Here is a 22,368-nt window from a genome sequence, read left to right as displayed (position 1 = left end):
GACTTTCAGACAGCGAATTATTCAGAAGAAGTGTGTCAAGAAATGAGACGAGGGGGGCTCCTGAATACCAACAGCAATACGTCTGCGTAATGGGACTGCCAAGTCAGATCTTCTCTTTTTTTTAGTCATTCTGAAGCGTGCTCAGAGCATACTGTGTGTCTGTCCATCAATCTGTTATATAGTGCCTTTCACATCTATCTATCTATTATATAGTGCCTTTCACATCTATCTGTCTATTATATAGTACCTTATACATCTATCTATTATATAGTGCCTTTCACATCTATCTGTCTATTATATTGTACCTTATACATCTATCTATCTATTTTATAGTACCTTATACATCTATCTATTATATAGTGCCTTTCACATCTATCTGTCTATTATATAGTACCTTATACATCTATCTATCTATTATATAGTGCCTTTCACATCTATCTATCTATCTGTCTATTATATAGTACCTTATACATCTATCTATCTATTATATAGTGCCTTTTACATCTATCTACCTATCTATCTATTATATAGTGCCTTATACATCTATCTATCAATCTATTATATAGTGCCTTATACATCAATCTATCTATTATATAGTGCCTTATACGTCTATCTATTTATTATATAGTGCCTTTCACATCTATCTATCTGTCTATTATATTGTACCTTATACATCTATCTATCTATTATATAGTACCTTATACATCTATCTATTATATAGTGCCTTTCACATCTATCTATCTATCTGTCTATTATATAGTACCTTATACATCTATCTATCTATTATATAGTGCCTTTTACATCTATCTACCTATCTATCTATTATATAGTGCCTTATACATCTATCTATCAATCTATTATATAGTGCCTTATACATCAATCTATCTATTATATAGTGCCTTATACGTCTATCTATTTATTATATAGTGCCTTTCACATCTATCTATCTGTCTATTATATTGTACCTTATACATCTATCTATCTATTATATAGTACCTTATACATCTATCTATTATATAGTGCCTTTCACATCTATCTATCTATCTATCTGTCTATTATATAGTACCTTATACATCTATCTATCTATTATATAGTGCCTTTTACATCTATCTACCTATCTATCTATTATATAGTGCCTTTTACATCTATCAATCTATTATATAGTGCCTTATACGTCTATCTATTTATTATATAGTGCCTTTCACATCTATCTGTCTATTATATAGTACCTTATACATCTATCTATATATCTGTCTATTATGTAGTGCCTTTTACATCTATCAATCTATTATATAGTGCCTTATACATCTATCTATTATATAGTGCCTTTTACATCTATCTATCTATTTATTATATAGTGCGTTTTACATCTATCTATCAATCTATTATATAGTGCCTTATACATCTATCAATCTATTATATAGTGCCTTATACATCTATCAATCTATTATATAGTGCCTTATACATCAATCTATCTATTATATAGTGCCTTATACGTTTATCTATCTATTTATTATATAGTGCCTTTCACATCTATCTATCTGCCTGTCTATTATATAGTACCTTATACATCTACCAACCTGTCTATTATATAGTACCTTATACATCTATCTATTTATTATATAGTGCCTTTTACATCTATCAATCTATTATATAGTGCCTTATACATCTATCTATCTATTTATTATATAGTGCCTTTTACATCTATCTATCTATCTTACTGAACAGTCAGCATGGGATAAGAAGAGGGAGGTCGTGTTTTACTAACTTGCTGGAATTCTATGAGGAAGCATCAAAAGGATCTGATCAGAGTGGAGCACAAGATATTATTTATCTGGACTTTCGAAAAGCATTTGATGAGATGCCACATGAAAGGGTGGGCAACAAACTAAAAGAAGTGGCAGTTCAGGGTGTGATGGGTGCAGAATTGGCTCAGACACATGAAGCAGGGGGTGAGGAGAGTGTGAGGAACCAAATCAGAATTGGCTGATGATAAGAGTGGTGATCAGCAGGGGGCAGTGGGGCGCGAAGTAAGAAAAAGAGGAGGGAGGGGGCAAAAATGTGAAAAAAAGAAAACAAGAATCGAAAATATAAAAATACATCTATTGAAACCAAAATACATTAACTTAAACTACATCCTGATACTAGAAAAATAAATATAGAGTTAGATAAATGTTGATAAACGTTAAGTAGGTATAATAAAATATGCATCTATGATATATCATTAATTAAAAAAGAACAAATTGGTATTAGTGGGCTCCTTTCAAAAAAACGTTGGGGGGGGGGGGGGGGGCATTAAAACTGTTATGAAAACTCGCAGATACTTAAAGGTTGAGAAACGCTGACATATACAAATGTTTAGCTGTCTGATCTTCAAGACAAAAAGCAACCTGATAATTCCCTAACAGTTTTACGATATTGGCGAACTTGCAGAGGAGTCAGCTAAGTGGACCAGGACAGGTGATATCTTGTCCGAGACGGACGTGTAGTCAGTCAAACGTATGGTAACTTGTTGTGTGAACGTACAACATGCATGTACCACAAAGCTGAGTTTGTCTGTCTCGGCTGAATGAGAACTGAGGTGCACACATGGACCATCTAGTGGCTGTGGTTGAACATGTTGTTCCACACCCAAACACACACACACACACACACACACTTGTCTTTCGTTTATACATGTCTAATTTGGAGTGGAATATAAATAACAAGCTGGTTAGGTTTGCAGATGATACCAAGATAGGTGGATTAGCAGGTAATCTTGAATCCATTAAATTATCACAGAGGGACTTGGACAGCAGACAGGCTTAGGCATATATATGAAAGAAGAAATTTAATGTCAGTAAATATAAAGTATTAAACCTAGGAAGTAAAAATGTGAGGTTTGAATACACAATGGGAGGTCTGAAAATCGAGAGTCCACCTTATGAGAAGGATTTAGGTGTCTTAGTGGACCTGACGCTATCGACTGCCAGACAATGTTCAGTAGCCATTAGGAAGGCAAACAGAATGTCATGTTATATAGCGCCTTGATGTGTGGAGTACACGTCCCAGGAGGTTCTGCTCAAGCTTTATAACACACTGGTGAGGTCTCATCTGGAGTCCTGGGTGCAAAAAAGGACATAGTAGCACTTGAAAATGTCCAGAGAAGAGCGACTAGGTTGATTCAGGGCTACAGGGGATGAGTTATGAGGAAAGATTAAAAGAGCTGAGCCTTTACAGTTTAAGGAAATGGAGATTAGAGGAGACCTGACTGAAGTGTTTAAAATGATGAAGGGAATTAGTACAGTGGATCGAGACGGTGACAGTAAAATGAGTTCATCTATCAAGTTCATCTATCTATCTATCTATCTATATACAGTAGATAGATAGATAGATAGATAGATAGATAGATAGATAGATAGATAGATAGATAGATAGATACTTTATTTACCTTTGTTTACCGCCAACTCGGAATGACTTCGAAGACTGCGGCGTACCCCTGCTTCTTCTCTGTCTGTCTGTCTGTCTGTCTGTCTTTTACACTGCTACGACCCTCTCACCCAAACCCATCCCCAAAGGATACCTTCTTATTCCACGGGATCCCCGCACTCGCACTGTCCTTGTCTTTCTGTCTCCCCGAGGTTCCTGCACTGCTTCGCGCCGCTCTCACTCGGCATTATCTCTTCTCGCTCGAGGCTCCTGTGGCTCACCGACACGCCTCCTCCTCGCCGCTCTTTCTTTTCCTCTTCTCTCTTCACTTCTGTCTTGGAAAGTGCAGACACGGGTCTCGTGTGGCAGTTTGCTGGAGTAGTCCGAGCCGAAATTAAACAAAGCGAAACAAAACGAGTAATCAGCGAGCGACACGAGAGAAAGAAGATGGTAGATTTGTGCCAAATTGGTGAACAGCGCCATCTACTGTAGAATGTTTTTGTTGTTCTGAATCTCCATTCTCTGGAATATCGTCATCAATCTACAAATGCACTGCTCAAAGAATTAAAGGAACACTTTTTAAACACGTCAGATCTCAATGGGAAAAAATCCTGCTGGCTATCTCTTCTGCAATGGACTGATATGGTGATGTTTTACAAATGAAAGGATGGCACATCGTGTGATGGAAATGAAAATGATCAACCTACAGAGGGCTGAATTCAAAGACACCCCGAAAATCAAAGGGAAAAAATGATGCGGCAGGCAGGCGAGTCCATTTTGCCGAAATGTCATTGCAGCAACTCAGTACTTTGTTTCTTCCTGATACCTAATAGCAGTCAAGGTGCCGTTGTCTAGCCTGTAGAGGTCTGTGTTCCCCTCCATGGATATGCCTCCCTTCCCAGATATACCATCAGTGACCCACCACCAAAGCGGTCACGCTGAACGATGTCACCAGGCAGCATAACGTTCTCCAAGGCTTCTCCAGATCCTTTCACGTCTGTCACATTTGCTCAGGGTGAACCTGCTCTCATCTGTGAAATTTTATGTTGGATTTTAAACAGTTCTTTTGTTTAATGTTGGGTTATAGCTTTTGGCAACATGAGTGTTTTATTAAAGATTAAAGGGGGATTTTGGAGTTTCCCTACTACCACTGACCGATGCTGCCTGGTATATGAGTATGAGACGGGATTCATCCATCCTTTTTCCAACCCGCTGAATCCGAACACAGGGTGACGGGAGTCTGCTGGAGCCAATCCCAGCCAACACAGGGCACAAGGCAGGAACCAATCCTGGGCAGGGTGCCAACCCACCGCAGTATGAGACGGGTTTTGGTTGATTATTGCTGTTTTGTAGCAGTCGCTTTACTTGAATATACAACTCTACCAGTATTAAAAGAAAAAAATCTTTTTTTATTCATGGAGTGTGTCTGTTTGTCACAATATAGATAGATGTGCAAGGCACTACATGATAGATAGATAGATAGATAGATAGATAGATAGATAGATAGATAGATAGATAGATAGATAGATACCCTATGTCTGTTATATTGTATCTCTGACATATATTTGTTTGTCTGTCTGCCTACAGAAATAAATGCTGCGCTTAAAATCATTACCGTAATATTTAAAACCGGTAAATGTAGTTCAAGAGTGCGGAGTCTGGAACTATCCGGGAAGATTAGGCTCTGTTAACAAAAATAAAATAAAATATAACTGGACTTGTAAACAGCAATACTCCCACAATTGAATGCATTTGTCCTGAAGTAGATAACAATAAAGCGGTGCCTCGATCCTACACAACTCCAGAGAGCAAAGAGCTCCGCAGAAGAGCCAATCGGATTGCAGTTTAGGTCACACGCTGCGTAAATCATGTGACATAAACATACAATTCTATAGGCTGCTTGGCTGAGTCCCTGACTCACAGAACTACGGAGGGTGGGTCCTTCTCAGGAGCACCGCTGAACAGCCAATCGACAGCAGCGCTCCGCTGAACAGCCAATCAGGGAAACGCCATGGCATCGCGTCGCACGCTGATGACTCGGTTTGTTTGACTATGTTTGCTTCCGAGTTCGGACGGCGCGTGTCTGCACTTTCAAAGACAAAAAGCAAACAAGAAAAAGACAGCGAGAGACGGATTCAGAAACAGATCCCGTCAGGAGGAGTGTGTTGGTAAGTAATGGGAGCATCCGGAAGGAATGGGAATACCAGGAGAGGGAGGAGGAGAGAACAGCGGAGCACAGCAAAGGTGAGGGCAGAAATCTCACAGAGTGAGAAAGACGGACTACGAAAGATGGAGATGAGAAGGAATGAATGGAGGAGAATCGGCAATATACGAGGTTCATCGGTTCTTGTCGTGAGCGGCACTTTGAGCCCTGCACATTTTTTGACGTTACCGCGTGCCAGACCTCCAGGATTCAGTGTGAGCCGCTCGCTCGTCGCATCGCCTAATTGGCATGTAGTCCGAGATTAGTGGGCGGTGGAACTCGCGATAATCCATGCTGTGAATTTTACAGGAAGGTTATTACAAGTACAGTACTATTCAGTGAGACATTTTGTCAAGATAATTAAAAATACTGAATGATCTGTATTTTCAAATTTCCTACTCGCTTTACTAGATTAGATTCAACTTCATTGTCATTGGATTCAGTACAAGTATCATGACAACGAAGTGCCGTTTTGCATCTAACTAGAAGTGCAAGTAGTCAGATAAATTATAAATGTGTGCAGCAGTGAGGGGTTGTGCAGACAAGAGTAACTCAAAGTACATACAGAATGATTAGTGTGAGTTAAAATATGTTAAGGATAGTGTGAATAGAGTAGGATCAGTACAGTAACACCTGAAATAGTGTAAATCATAGAAACAGTAACATGCAGTGAGTTGTTTTTTTCTCAACAGACACAGAAGAGCCCTGATAGTCCTGAGGTAGCAGGAGTCCAAGACTACAGTGCAAACTTGACAGACCTGAGGCGGATTCAGAGTCCTCGGTTGTACGCCTATTGTTTTAATGTGAGGTGGGACCGATGAAGATGGCTTTGAGTTCAGCAGGGTAGAACAGATGAACAAATCTGAGAAACGAGAGATCATTCAGACCACCGTGCCAGCTTGTTCAAGCTGTTCCATTGTCTGCTGCTGCTGGCCCACTGGCTCTTCTACTGCCTTTCACTAGTTAAACAGAACTTGGCTGGAATGCAATTGCAAGTGGGGGGGTTAGAGAACGGGGAGGACAGACAGACTGCATGGAGGAAGTGTGCAAACAGAATCTGAAATCTGACTGATATCACAGTTAATAAATGCATGAATGGACATAATGTTATGCTTTGGATTGAATTAAATAAGAAGAAGGAATGAGAACAAGGCAAGTGTGAAAAACCTGCTGGTCAAAAATGAATGTCAATTAAAAAGTGAGTGTGTCATATCAGTATATCACAGGCCGGGTCTCTCTGAGATGGTGGCCTTAGTTTGGGTAAACTAAAGGAGTTTTGACTTCTTGTTTTAATGTTTCACGCTCCTGACTGGACTTTGAAAGGCACTATATTATCGTTGTTAATTTTTGTCTCCATATCAAGTAGGTTTTGGCTCCAAATCTGCTGAGAGCGTCTTAGGTTAACGTGGGGGGTTTCCAGCATTTCAGATCTCTCATCCAAACCTTAGTTGGTTGTTTTGGTATTTGTGTTAAAAACTGTTTGCTTAAAGCTATATGTTAACCCTGAAATGTGCTCATTTTACTGTGATTTTATGAGGTAATTCTGTCCCTTTTTTGTGACAGATTTAAAGGCACCTCCTTCCCAGTTTCCATGGTTGTGCAGTGAGTTGTCTAATGTCCTCCAGGTCTGGGCCATGCATGTGAGAAGAGAATCTTAGAAGAGAAAAGCAGACAGTTTGAGTGGAGAGAGAGAAGAGTTTTCCACAGGGCTATGGCCTCGGCCAAAGAGGACGTTGAAGTGCACATTAAAGAAGAGGACTGCAAGTGGGGTATACCGGCGGGTCTGTGTGTGAAGGAGGAGGACTGCGAGGAGCAGATTTCAGGTTTTAAAGAGGAAGAGTTCAAGGAGGAGTTTAATGGCATTAAAGTGGAGGATTGTAAAGGGTTCTCGGGCAGTGTTGAACAGCAAAAGCATGAAACTGAGGATTCATTCAAGCAAGAGATTACAGAAGAATATTTTTCAAGTATCCAGCCCCAGTTCCTCAGTACGGGAGAGCTGGTTACTCAGCAGAATTCTATGGAGCTGAAATGTGAGTTATCTGAATTTGAAGAGAACATCGATGAAGGAAAAGGTCAGAAAGAGGAAGTGCAGCTGCCTTCTGGGAGCATTGGAATACGTAAGTAATGTGATTATAAACTTCAAGTGACAATCGTCACATTTACAAATTGTAGTTGGTGTTACTGAGAGCAGGATGGCTGTTTGATTTCATTTGAATTGACATCAGTGGCTTGGGTGTGCTGTGATTAGCAATCGCTGACCTAACAAGTGATGAGCTGAAAATCGCTTCATGATCACCAAAACAAACAAACTCAAAAGCATCCTGCACATGACTTTACTTACTTAATGCTGCAGGTTTAGCACCAAAATATCACAAGCACCATATCATGTTAAAACTGTGGATGTTCTCACAGTTAAGGCACACAAGTTGACGTCATTACATGAATGTGGGAAACTCTACAGGAGTGATTTCAATGTAAACCAGGGGGGTCCAACTCCAAACCTGGTGGGCCGCATTGGCTGTAGGTTTCCATTCTGACCATCTTCTTAATTAGTGAGCCGTTTGTGCTGCTGATTAACTTGTTTTACCTTCATTTTAATTGACGTTTTACTCGGACCCCTTAGTGTTGTTTCTGTTCCCTTAATGAGAAGCCAAACAAAACCAGCTCACCTGAAAATAATGAAAGAAGAAGGTCTCAGTCATGTTGGTCTGCTCAGGTCACCAAAACATCTTGATGATGGTCTTAGAAAAATAAAAAGCAGAACATCAACAGTCTGCTGTGGCAGCAACACGTCATGATATTCGATAACGGCTTTCATTAATGGCGAGATTCGGCTTCTCATTAAGAAACTGGTTGGAGGGAAACTGGCTGGAGTTTGAAGACCCCGTTTAGCTGGTCATCTCTTGGCTCACTTCATGTTTAATTTCTGTTTGGCTGTCATTTAATGAAGAAACAAATCAATTCAGAGGACTGAATCCTTAAAAACAGGGCTATGAAAATGAAGGGAAAAGGAGTTAATTAGCAGTGAAAACTGGTAACTGATTAGGGAAATGGTGAGAATGAAAACCTGCAGCCACTGCGGCCCCCCAGGACTGGAGTTGGACACCCTTCATGTAAACCAACTGACTGGTCGTTTTCAAGTGCTAATGTCCAGTTTCCATGTGACTGACTTGATGTCCCCTCACACACACATGTGCACAGACAGATCTTCATTCTGAAAGTGGTTTCCTATGTCTTGTAAATCCATCCTACGTTTACTCAGGTCACAGAATTTTCTTTACACTGATTATTGTATAACATACGTCTATCAGATATGTGGGAAACGTTTCATGACTCTGAATGCACGTCAGATGTCAAGGTATGTTTCAGAGGTAAACAAAATGTTTGGAGGTCCTAAAGGGAATCCCAGTGTCGCACAAACGAGCCCGAGATGTCAAAAACAGTTTTGGGAAGCCACACGTGTATTTTGCCCTGGCAGCAAATGGGTAAATGGTTGAGGTATTCACAGAACAGAGTCCAAAACAGATCTGATTGTAGGATGAGAATGTGACAGCTTTAAAGGCCGAGACAGGAAGTGATGTCATCGGGGACCGGAAGTGACATTATCAGTGGTGCCTGTGCCGGAAGTGACGCCATCAATAGCACCAGTACCAGAAGTGACATCATCCTAGGCCCCAGAAGCGAGTGGCATTTCCCGTAGGTGGTCTGCAGAGGATCAAGAGAGAAAGTCAGTGCAGCTCGCCACCCCCTGGTCTGCCATGGTACTGATACTAATATTCAGGCCCTTTAGCTGCCTCCCAGTTACACATATGTGACACCAGGTTAATATCCGAGTAGTCCTTGGACTCAGAAATGGTGTTTGATGCCATCCTTTGCTATTTTTTTCCTGTGTTCACGTGTAGGTCTTGGCTGGCAGCACCATCCTCCATTGTAGCCGGTCTCATTATGAACGCTGACGTGCAGAGAACTCGTCGTTTAACACTTTGACTGCTCAATGTGAGCCAACTGGTAGTCGATGATCTATAGATGGACGCCACCTACCAGTTATTTTGTAAACTGTCTTTAGGGCTATAGTGCCAGGTACGGGCATATTTTTGGGTAACGTGTAAATAGCATAGTAGGAAACTGAAATAAAATGGAAAATGAATATGGGGTCACATAGCAGAATTTTTCATTTTCATTTAGTTTTTTTGTTAGTCATGTTTTGGATGACATTTGATTTTCCAGAAAAATAACTGAAGTGTGTGGCACCACAGCTGTCATCAACATCTGTCACCGATTAGCATCTCGCCACTATGATGGTCCGATGGCCATTGCGACCTTCGATTGAGGTGAACTTGTTCATGCCAGCTGGCATGCCCAGAGAGTTTCCTGCCCTGCGTGCCAACTACGAGTGTCATGGCTGTGTGGTCAGTGACCTCCAAATACACCCCGTGTGTTTCCTGCTCCATAACCCATGAAACCCCACCTGGCTGACCACGTGCAGCATTCCATCGTATTGTCAGGTGTGTTTACTTCAAGTCAAGGTCACACAGCGCCTCTCCCAGTAGCACTGAATGCGGGGGTCCTGAGTGCTGCCCGGTGAACTCCACACGTGACACTAAGCTTGGCTTCTTCCTCACAGTTGGCGAGTCCTCTTGTTACCATTTTGCCAACTCCCACTGGGGGCTTCCACGTGTCTTTTACTGAGGAAAGACTTCCATCTGGGCACTCGGTCATTAAACCCAGATTGGCGGAGTGTGGCTGTGCCAGTTGTCCTTCTGGAAGTTTCTGTCCTCTCCACACAGGTTTTCTGGAGCTCAGCCCCATCAGAGTGACCATCGGGTCGCTTTTCTTCTCGATGTTCTCCTCCCACAATGCCTCTGTTTGGCCGGGTGGTCAGATTTAGGAAGAGTCATCGTTTTTTCCAAACTCCTTGAACCTGTGTGTGCATCGCTAAATCCACTGCAGTATCTTTACTGACAATCAGTTGGCTTTTACAACTTTTGAGTCCTAATAACTTGCCACGCAAGTTTCCTTCGGATTGAGTGATTCACTTTGGAGTCCTCGTGTGCTCAGACTGCCCTCCGGACACACAGGTAAACGTTTACTCTGAGTGTGGATTCTTGTAATGTGTGAACCATCTAAATTCTGCCCAGCGCACAACACATTCCTTGCCTGATTATTTTATAATACGCACCTACAGACTTTATGAGAAGGTTCAGTATTCACTTTAGAACATGATCTTTATGTGACGTAACATCATATTAATAAACACAATTCAGGATCACACCTGAGAGGTCCGAGCCTACTGTATAGCAGCAGAATCCCACCGTGGATGGAATGCCAGTCCCTCTCAGGCCCACCCACTCACTCACTAAGAACCATTCAGAAACATAAGTAAGACATTGGGGGTCAGTGAATCAAGAGAGTCAGGGTCATCAGGCACTATTGATAAACACAGTCGTGTGTCGTCAGAATAGCTGTGGTATACCATATATATTTATTAAAGCGTTTTTGCAATATAGATAGGGTTCTTCAAAACATTGTAATGTCATTAAATAAATTGACAATGACGAAGAGAAAGCCAAATCCACAGCCATATGCCAATTCCTGTAGGTCAGCTCTTCTCTGACTCCACAGTGCATCCTGGTAAAGTAGTGACCATTGGACCTGGAGGGGCCTGAACTTGAGTTTGGGTGAATCCATATGACAGACGCACTTCATCAGCTCTACTTGTGAGGTCCCATTCTTTCATTTTCTTCACCGGTGAAGCCAAGGCATATACCAACCTGAGAACAGATGCCCGTCCACTGCAGATCACGATGGCACATAAGTCAACACTCAGCCATAGTGGACTGAGATTAACCCAGCAGACACATCTGTGGTATATAGGAGGAAGATAAGGAACTGAGCACAGGGGAGGAGAACGTGAAATGTCCACGCACACAATGGACAGACATGTAAAGGAACGGAGCAGCAGCAACCAGAGGGTCACCTGTCTCTTAATAATAATAATGTATTGATTTCAGACATTTACCTAAACTCTTCTTGTTTTTACAGATTTCCAGGAAAGTGGTGGCTTCTCTTCATCTTCTTTTGCACAGGCCTCTCCTCAGTGCAGACTGCAGCAGAGACCTGACAATGAGGATAGAAAGAAATCAGCAAGTGGGTCTGAGAATGTGACAGCAGCCCCTGTGCAGTGCAGTCCTCTTACCGCTGACAACGAAACACAGAGGGAAGCCATCGACAGTGATCAAGAGCATAATACATATCAAGAGACATTGTATGCCTGCCAAGGATGCAAAAGAACTTTCAAAAACATGCTGGATTATAAATACCATAAATGGCTTCATACAAAACCAAATCCGTATGTCTGTACTGAGTGTGGCAAATTCTTTTCCTGCAGCAGCAATCTTCATAAACACAAACGAATTCACACTGGAGAAAAACCTCATTGCTGTGTTGAATGTGGCAAGCGATTCTTGCATTTAGGCCATCTTCAGAGTCACAAAAGAATCCATACTGGAGAAAAACCTTACTGCTGCTCTGAGTGTGGCAAGCGATTCTCCAATAACAGCAGTCTTCGTACACATGCGAAAATTCATACTGGAGAAAAACCTTATCGCTGCTCTCAGTGTGGGAAAAGATTCTTGCTAAAAAGCCAACTTCAAAGTCACATCCGAATTCACACCGGAGAGAAACCTTATCGTTGTACTGAATGTGGGAAACAGTTCTTACAGGTCAGCCACCTTCGGAGCCACATCAGAGTTCACACTGGAGAGAAGCCTTACTGTTGCCCTGAGTGTGGGAAACGTTTTTCAAACAGCAGCTGTCTTCATAAACATAGAGGAATTCACACGGCAGAGAAACCTCATTACTGTTCTGAATGTGGGAAACGGTTCTTACTTAAAAGTCAACTTCAAAGTCACCTTAGAATTCACACTGGAGAGAAACCCCATTGCTGTCCAGAATGTGGCAAACGATTCTCCCGTAACAGCACACTTCAGCAGCACACAAGAATTCATACTGGAGAGAAGCCATATTGCTGTTCTGAATGTGGGAAACGATTCTCTCAAAACAGCCATCTTCAGAAACACTTAAGAATTCACACTGGAACTAAAAAACAGCAATAGAACCGGTTGTGCTGGGATCAACGGAACTAATGAAGAACTTTCAGGCCTATCTACTGATTAGCGTAACTCCTTATAAATTGCTAAAGGAGACGTTATTAGGAACAGTGCCAGTGCTGCACTGAACCCTCACTGAAAACTTAAGAAATACAGCCGTACAACAGAACTGCCATGACTGAAGAGTGAGCATTATTCTTGTCAGTAAGCACACCAGAAATATGTGAAAAAATTTAACCCATAGAGAAATTCCAGAAGGTGAGAGGTAAAGAAGGTAAGAAGAAGTCAAAAAGCATGTATAATGTAAGCCCACCTAGCTACTCAAGTCTTGATGGATATCTTCACAGGGTGGGTTTCATTACAAAACCTTATCAAAGCCAAACTATTTGTATATCATGATCCTGATCCAGAAGCAGTAATTCATACCTGTTGCATGTCTCTCAGGATAGAAATGTCCCTACTCCTGCCTAAGCACTGGGGTCGATGGTGGCAGTGATAGTGTGACATCTTCAGATGAAGAGAAGATGACCTCCAGTCTGGGTGACAGTCAAGATGAAAAATGGAACAGACGAGACCACCAAAGTGTAAGTTGAGCAGAAAATCAAAAACATTTGACACGGTGGTCAGTGGTAGATGAAGAGGAGATCACGGCCTGCTACTTCCATGCAATAAATTGTCAATTTCCAACAAAGTGTTGTTATACCGGGAGGACTCACTCATAATTGGAATCCAGGCAAGTGATCCAAGATAAGTGATGCAAACTTAACATTGCTAAGCAAAATAAAGAAAGACAGCAGTTAAGTGAAGAGAAATTAGAACAACAGCAAAAGATGAAATAATAGAAGAGACAAATTCAAGTCATGAGAACAGAACTGGTGAAGACGTGGCATGAAGTAACAAGGAGGACGTCATCTGCTGCCCAGTGGTATGTGTGCCAGTCTGAAGGCAAACTAAGTCCCGTTCCCCTAAAGCCCGTCATTTCGAGGAGCTCGGGTCGCCTCCTGTCTGCTTTTCAACTCCCCATCTGTGAAGGCGACTCTCAGCCTCTGACCCTCTCACTTCTCCTTGTGTGTCTCACACTCGCAGTTCATCTTTAGTTCAAGTCGCCAAAGCCAAACTGGCTGCTCTGATTGCGCTGAAGGACTGGACACACACACACACACACACACACACAGACCTTAGCATTTTATTTTATAGTTGACTTGTGTTTGTTTTATCTACTCTGTTATAACAGCAATGGTTTTTACGTGTAGCGTGGCAATCGTCTGCTGTAATAGGCCAGTCTGTCTGTCTGCCTGCATGAAACAACTTGGCTCCCAGGACATTCTATTAACGCTGTTATTTTTAATTATAACACAACTTGTTATTAAAATATGCAGCAGACACTTTGATGATGTGACCAGAAGTGTGGCAACTTTCAAAGCAGCTTAGCCGGTCTCTGGACGCACCTCAGTGTTACGCCACACCAACCTGTCTGTCTTTGCCATTTCTTCGAGGTGGTTTGTGATTTCCAAAATAATAAATCAGCTTGAAAAAGAATTCACCCCCCCCACCCCATCAATGGTGGTCCCAACCTGTGACATGACTTGGAATTTTCATTTGTAAATCAAATATTCTTTACCCCATGCTGTGCCATTAAATTGAATTGTGAAAACTTGAAATGTGGCCAGCCTGTAAGTATTGAGCTCTCGGCTGACCGCCTGCTCTCACCTCTTACTGCCAAGTTGTCTTTTCTGGTAGTTCTCTCTTCACTTTGCACAGCGGGATGGAGCAGCGTTTGCCCGATTCTTCTCAGCACATTACTGATGCTGTGCCAGGTGAGTTGGACAGCAGTTTTTAGGCCTCGCCTCAGAGGTTCACTGGGTTATGGTCACACGGGCCACCCATTTTGTTCATATGAAGACCTTCCATTGTTGTTCTGGCTGATTGTCCCGTTGACACTCACACGCACACACATGTGTCCTCTCCAGTTCAGGGTTTCTGTCTGGATTATCAAGCATTCATCTTTAGAATCTTAAGGGAATATCATTTGAGGACAAACCAGCGAGGATGGCATTTCTCTGTCCCCACCCTTCCATTTATTGTCCCCTGTTTGACATGAATACCCCACAACTGGTAGCTCCCATGTGATTGTGTTTGCCTCTCCATCTCAAACATCTGATGCACTCCTGTAACTAGTCTGGTGGAGACATTGTGACATCACAAACAGTGGGTGTGCAATGGAAGGTGAAGGAATACTCTTTGTAGTGCGCATACACTCTTCAAATTAAAGGGGCCCGAGTGGATTTTCACAGCAACGCCATTGGGGAACCAGTTTTGGTTTCCAAAATGGGCCATCCACATGAAGGTTCCAGAAAGAACTGTTATTTATTTAGATGAGAAACAGGCTCCATAAATAGTTATGAACAACAGATCTGTGAAATTCCAGAGGGTCTCCTGATTTTTAATGAACTCTCCCTGCATACGCTGGCATTGGCCCAGTTTTGGTCTTCTTGATCGTACCTCACATTAAATTGTTCTGGTTTGTCCACATGTTATGAACCTCCTCAAACTTCATAAGCAAAGATCTCTTCACAGAATGAAATGGCTCTTTATCAAGCGATGGTTCTGGGAGGAACCACACAGGCCAGTAAAGCGTTACTGAAGAACTGGGACTTTGAAGAGTGAACTTGGGTCCGATATCTAATCAGGATTTGATGAGTGGTTGATTATTTATGTCCGTGGGGACAAACAATCCTGATGATAAAAATAAATGCATACAAACAATTATTAAAATATATTGGCAATAAAATAAATATCTAAATAAAAAAGAACTGAATGGGGCATTTTTATTTATTTATATATTTATTATTAGCCATGGTACCTGTCAAAGACATGCGATAGAATAATTTAAAAATATTTGCTATTTGACGTTTATTGCTTGCTTGCCTATGGAAAAGTCATCTCCGATAATGGAGCATCGGGTGGGAGGGTCCTTTCATCAGATTGGCCAGCCCAGCACTGACTCGGCTGTGAATTGGCCAGTGGCTTGTTGGCGGAAATCTCCAGGGGCCTCATGCATAACGCCGTGCGTAGAATTCACACTATAACATGGTGTAGGGACAAAAGTGGAAATGTGTGTACACACAAAAAAATCCAGGTGCATAAATCTGTGCGTTTGCCAGCTCCCACATTCTTCCGCTCCATAAATCCTGGTCAGCGTGAAAATTAACGCACACGCCTGCCGCCACTTCCCAAACTTCTCCCAGAATTACACCTCTTTGAATATGCAAATCCATATAAATAGCCCTTAAGCTCAGCGTTCTGTGAAAAGACAATGGCAAAAGCACTGGGGAAAATAGAAGAATTTCAGCGAATATCAAGTGGAGGCAAAGAAAAACGTCCTATTTGTTGGTTTAAACAGTGGGAAAAAACAACAAAAGGAAGTTGATCGAGTGACATAGTGTCGGAGAAACTCGAAAGCTCACATTCACAAAGTCGCACAGTGCCCGAAATAAAAAAGAACTTGTCAGATATCGAAGTCGCTGTGAAAAGGCGAGTCGTAGCCCACCGTCTGAGTGTCATATGAAAGCTTATTAGGGTACAGAGAAAAAAAAATAGGGACAAAGTGGGGAAAAAAGCACGAAATGTCAACTTTAATCTTGAAATGTCCATTTTAGTCACGTAGTTTATTTTGTCATTAAAGTAGAACGTTGTAATCTTAATCTTGAAATCATTTAATTTACTAGTTTCTCAAATCCCTTCGTAACTAAAGTAGCACATTAAATGCTTTGTATTGTATGTGTTCTTCTGTGTGCTTTATGTGGGAATCACTACGTGCTCCTCAAACGTTGTAAAAAGGAACAGACTCAACACACGTGAAAAGGTTTGGGGCAGCCACCCGTATCATATCCCTGGCTGCAAATGGTTTTTTGAACATAGCACATAGCTGTTGACAATACTGAGTCCAAAACAGAACTGACGAGGGTTGGAAAAGATGGTGGCTTTAAGGGATCAGACCGGAAGTGATGTCCTTCTGACGTCAGCCTGTGTCCTGGAAGTGACCTTCTTCTGGGCACCGATTCTGGCACCGTCGGCACTGACTCAGGTAGGTTTTCCTGTGGCTGGTCTGTCGAGATAACAGAAGAAGGTTTAGTGCACCCCGCCACCCCCTGGCCTGGCGTGGAATTACCTTTGATTGGTCCATACAACATCCCCCTACTCATATGTGTGTGACAATGGGCTTTCTCTTTCTCCGACAGGACACAGAATCCATTACATTTGTGATATTACAGCTCTCTGAATGATTAAAATACTGAGATGTATACGTGATATCATTTTCATGATGATAGGAGTTAAAGCATGTTATTAAACATGGGAACACGGTGGCGCAGTGATAGTGACTAGCTGGCGCCCTGCCTAGAGATTGTTCCTGCCTCCCGCAAGATGCTTGCTACGCTGTGCATGACCCACAATGAAATAATTTGTTGCCGCAGTACTGTCTTTCAAACGTACTAACCTCCAATTCCTGTCCTTACTTTTCTTTCTCCAAGTAACCAATCACCACACAATCAGCTCTGTAATAGACGTTAAGCCATCTGTAAGCTTAGAACGCCAATTCTTCAAAACATTTAAGGAACATTGAAATGTCTTCGTAGTACGTGTTTAATTATTCTGTCTATCTATCCTTCCAGTGTTGTGCCAGCCCAGCAAGAATACAGCACGAGGCAGGAACAATCCATGAACTAGCTAGCGCTGCGGCACTGTTTCCTCACATGTTTAATTATTAACAATACAGATTATTTAAATGATGTTAACATTTTAACTGTATAATGTAATAAACATATTTTGCTGCATTTCATCTTTAAAATGATATCGTCATCATATGTAAATACGCGCTTTATAAAGTGGCTCAGGTTGTGCAATATTATAACTATCCCAAGTTTACAGTGAGGTGATTGTACTTATAAGTACAAACAGTTCTACAAGGAGCACTTGATGGACTGATTGAGTGTGTTTAGAGTTGTTGGGATGAAACTGTGTCTAAACTGCGAGGTCCGTACAGGGAAGGCTCTGAAGTGTTTGCCATGTCAGAGCAGTTCAATAGGCAGCATGGCTCAGGCAGCGTGTGCTTGATGCCATATACTGATAATTCTCTTTCCGATCAGCTGCTGTAGATCTGTGATTCCCCACTCAGATACAGTGATATAAATACTCCGAGTGATGCAGTGAGAGTAATATGGAAAAAGATGATCTGCTGTGGCAACACCTAACGGGAGTAGCTGAAAGAAGAAGAAGAAGGTGCAGTGAGATTAACAACGCTAAAGCAGCTATGGTATTCCGTGGACCATAATATCGTTACAGGTTAATTATAATCAGATACATTAAACTAATAAAGGATATGCAGTTAATTTCAGTGTATTTGATAAACTCGTGTCAGGGATGTGCATCTAAAAAAGAAAGGGAAACCCCACAGGAACAAAAGCACTGCTTTGATGCTGGGTGCTGCCAGTTTGCAAAACCGAGCGGAGAACTTGCGTACGCCAAGGATTTAGCTGCTGTGAAAATGTGCATGGCTTACACCAAGTTTAGGTTTTATACATCGCAATTTGAGCGTGGAAACGGGAGTACGCAACATTTTTGTGCATACGCACCGTTTATACATGAGATCCCAGGACTCCAAACAAATCTGAATTCTCCTATGTGAAATACAACAACAACATTTATTTATATCACACATTTTCATTCAAATAATGGAGCTCAAATTGCTTTACATGATGAAGAAAGAGAAAAAAGGCAAAATAAATAAGAAAATAGAATTAGGGAACACTAATTAACATAGAATAAAAGTAAGGTCCAATGGCCAGGGAGGACAAAAAAAACAAAAAAAAAAAAACTCCAGACGGCAAATCTGCAGATGTTCCGAGGCCACGAGACCACCCAGCCCCCTCTTGGTATTCTACCTGACACAAGTGATCTCAATCAGTCCTCATTGTATTCATATAATCTACAGTTGTGGCCAAATGTTCTGAGAATGAGCCAAGTGTTGGTTTTCACACAGTTGTCTGCTTCAGTGTTTTGAGATCTTTGTGTCAGATGTTTCTCTGGTACACTATAGTAGAGTGACGAGCAGTTCAAAAGTTTCAAAGGCTTTTATTGACAATCCCATGAAGTTTATGTACAGACTCCATATTTGCAGTGTTGGAAATTCTTTCTTTTTCAAGACCTCTGGAATTCACCCTGGAAGGCTGGCAATCAACTTCTGAGCCAAATCCTGACTGATGGCAGCTGCCCATTCTAATCAATGCTTGGAGTTTGTCAGAATTGGTGGGTTTTTGTTTGATGACTGACCACAAGTTCTCAGTGGGGAGGTTCCTGGCCATGGACCCCAAATTTCGATGTTTTGCTCCCAGAGCCACTTAGTTGTCACTTTTGCCTTATGGCCCGGTGCTGCATCATACTGGATTGTTCACTGTTGGCCACCAAAGTGTTGTTGGATGGTTGGGAGAAGTTGCTCTCGGAGGAGGTTTTGGTCCCATTCTTTATTCATGGCTGTGTTCTGAGAAGCAACCCCACACATGAATGGTCTCATGATGCTTCACTGTTGGCACACATGACACAGGACTGATGGTAGCGCCGCTCATCTTTTCTTTTTTCCAGTCAGAAAGGGGATTCATCAGAGAAGATGACTTTCCCCCAGAAGTCCCCAGCAGCCAAATCCCTGTACCTTTTGCAGAATATCAGTCTGTCCCTGATGTTTTTCTTGGCTTCTTTGATGCCCTTCTTGACACCCACCTGGCCAGTCTGCAAAAGTCTTTGCCTCCCTCATTGGGTGTGCAGATGCCCTCCCACCTGTCTGCTGCCATTACTGAGCAAGCTCTGCACTGGTGGTGCCCCCCGATCCTTAACCATCAACTTTAGGAGATGGTCCTGGCATTTGCTGGACTTTCTTGGGTACCCTGAAGCCTTCCTCACAACAATTGAACCTCTCTATTCTGATAGAGTGATCTCCAGCCTTGTCTTCATCGACACTCTCACCTGTGTGAACAAGAGGATCACTGAGATGACGTCAGCGGGTCCTTTTGTGGCAGTGCTGAAAGGCAGTGGAAATGTTGCTTTTTTTTGGGATGAAGTTCATTTTCATGGCAAAGAGGGACTTTGCAAATAATTGCAATTCATCTGATCCCTCTTCAGAACATTCTGGAGTTGAGGAAAATTGCCATCATAAAAACTGAGGCAGCAAACTTTCTGGAAATTAATATTTGTGTCATTCTCAAAAGTTTTGGCCACAGCTGGACTCTTGCATTTTGCTCTGTACTTGTACTCTTGCTATTGTACTTTTGTATTGTTTTCCTGAGGTGGCAATGATAGCTTGGCCATGTAGATCTGTGAAGAGCATTACTTGGGTCCTCTTCTGTGTATTGTATTGTCAGTCAGTCAGTCAGTGTCCAACCTGCTATATCCTAACACAGGGTCACGGGGTCTGCTGGAGCCAATCCCAGCCAACACAGGGCGCCAGCCCACTGCAGGGCACACACACCCAGCACACACACGGGACAATTTAGAATTGCCAATGCTCCTAAACTGCATTTCTTTGGACTGTGGGAGGAAACCCATGCAGACATGGGGAGAACATGCAAACTCCACTCAGGGAGGATCTGGGATGCGAACCCAGGTCTCCCCATTTTATGACACCCACTGCACACCCAACCTGCTTTGAACGGTTTCTTCCATTATTTTTTTTCCCAGCAAGGGTTTTTTGGAAGTTTTTTCTTTTACTTGTGGGGGCAGTCAAAAACCAGGGCCTGTTCAAGCCCACTGCATGTGTGATTTTGAGCTATACAAAAAAATTAATTGTTGTTGTTGATGACCAACGTGCACCTTCAGCGCTTTTCCTCCAAATTCGCATGTGTGTTGCAACGTATCTTTAAATTTAGTACCCCCTCTCTCTCTGTCGCTCAAGCGCATTCCTGTAAAGCTGCTTCTCAGACTTTATCTTCGAGGTGCCTTTCTCACTTTCCATCCGGTTTTATACTTTCAGTCTTTAAAGATGATTCTGTCAGGGTGCTTCGTAGGGTGCTTTACTAACATCTCTTCGCCGGCGCTGCCTCTCTCTCGAGCACATGTTCCTGTGTCTCAGACCCTGTCGTTCTTTTTGGCTTTCCATCTTTGCAGGCGAGACTCCACGCATGCGCCTTTACTTCTCAGACGTCTCAAACCCGCACTTCCTCATTCGTCAGGATGCCAAATCCAAACTGACCAATCAGGTTCCTTGGAGGGACGGGACAACCAGACCTTATTAGTGTTTCAAAATCTAGCAAATTTATTTTCCTCTAAAAGGCCCATAAATATTTAAAAATATACAGTAGCAAATTCGTATTCTCTATATTTTCTCTAAGTATATATTTTACACTCTTATTACTCTTTCTTTCTTTCTTGTATATGTTTTATTTTTTCTATGTATATATATATATATTATGGGGTGCCAAACAGGCAAATACAACAATTTTCTGAATATATAACGTCAAAGCCTGATTATATAAAGTCATCATCTGAATATACAGTGCATCCGGAAAGTATTCACAGCGCTTCATCACTTTTTCCACCTTTTGTTATGTTACAGCCTTATTCCAAAATGGATTAAATTCATTTTTTTCCTCAGAATTCTACACACAACACCCCATAATGACAAAGTGAAAAAAGTTTACTTGAGATTTTTGCAAATTTATTAAAAATAAAACAATTGAGAAATCACATGTACATTACTTCAGGTCAGTAATGAAGAGGATCATCAGTAAACACCATTGAAGTTCAGATTTTACCACACAAGCACATATTATTAGGATTGTCTATTGAGGCCATGGAGGACTACATCTTGTCTTTTTTTTTTGGATGGGGTTGATTTAGGGACTATATTGGTGCTGCAGCACTTCAGCTGAATCCAGCACATCACCCAAATCTACTTGCAAATAGCCAAGCCATTTTCTCTCCTGCCAGTGAATATGACTTCCCTAACTGGCTGCTCTATTCCATGATTCAGCTCAGTTATTGTTTCCACTTCCACCCGGACTGTCTTTGTGGACCGTGTTTAGTGAGCGCTGCTCAGATAAACTCAGCCGATTCTGTTAGGGATTATTGTGCTTTTGGTAGGTTTATTATAAATTCAGCACATATACAGAATATTATTATCATTTTACAATATAATCACTTTGTGTATTATTCCAAACAGGGTAGGATTTTGAGGGATCATCCAGGGTATGAGGGTTCTCAATCTGTTTTGTACAAAATAAATAAGGTCAGGTTAGGATAGGGAGCCACACCCACTACATGACAAAAAAACTCGGTATCCCCGTTGGCAACCCCCTAGGCAGACACGCGGTCCAGTCCCACCGTCCAGAAATAACCTTCTGTCTGCTGCAGCCAGGTGTTACGTGGGTAGTGAGGGTCCTGCGAGCCAGATCATCCTCTGGGAATCACACCACATGGCCGTAGTGCCATAACTGACACTCGATTACAATGCAGGTCATGTGCCTCACTCGAGACTCCATGAGCAACACCAAGTCAAACCAGTGGCTCCCAAGGATTCTCTGAAGAGACACAGGAGTTCGGTCTTTATCTCAGGTCACTGGATAGCATCCATGTCTCACATACAGGAAGCACCGGGACTCT

At 42.0% G+C, this 22,368-nt stretch overlaps 2 protein-coding genes across 2 annotated transcripts in view; one reads left to right on the top strand and one right to left on the bottom strand.

Annotated features, from left to right (window-relative positions):
• The window catches only part of LOC114642129 (zinc finger protein 420-like), a 46,514-nt gene that overhangs the window by 6,000 nt on the left and 18,146 nt on the right, over window positions 1-22,368 (bottom strand). The gene's annotated exons all lie outside the window — the stretch shown is intronic.
• Window positions 5,465-14,224, top strand: LOC114642131 (zinc finger protein 664-like). Its single transcript, XM_028791115.2, has 3 exons — window positions 5,465-5,576; window positions 7,175-7,728; window positions 11,654-14,224. Exons 2-3 carry the CDS (start codon window positions 7,323-7,325, stop codon window positions 12,724-12,726), a joined length of 1,479 nt encoding a protein of 492 aa, XP_028646948.2. The 5' UTR covers window positions 5,465-5,576; window positions 7,175-7,322; the 3' UTR covers window positions 12,727-14,224.

This window comes from Erpetoichthys calabaricus, chromosome 5 (genome assembly GCF_900747795.2).
Source record: "Erpetoichthys calabaricus chromosome 5, fErpCal1.3, whole genome shotgun sequence".
Taxonomy (NCBI): Eukaryota; Metazoa; Chordata; class Cladistia; order Polypteriformes; family Polypteridae; genus Erpetoichthys; species Erpetoichthys calabaricus.
The sequence above is the reverse complement of the archived record's forward strand: the minus strand, read 5'-3'. Positions and strand labels throughout refer to the sequence as shown.

Bases quoted from the DNA above. Each gene is read 5' to 3' on its own strand.
- LOC114642131 (XM_028791115.2), top strand. From the start codon at position 7,323: ATGGCCTCGGCCAAAGAGGACGTTGAAGTGCACATTAAAGAAGAGGAC. The intron at 7,729-11,653 runs GTAAGTAATGTG...TTGTTTTTACAG, and splicing joins TTCTGGGAGCATTGGAATAC to ATTTCCAGGAAAGTGGTGGC.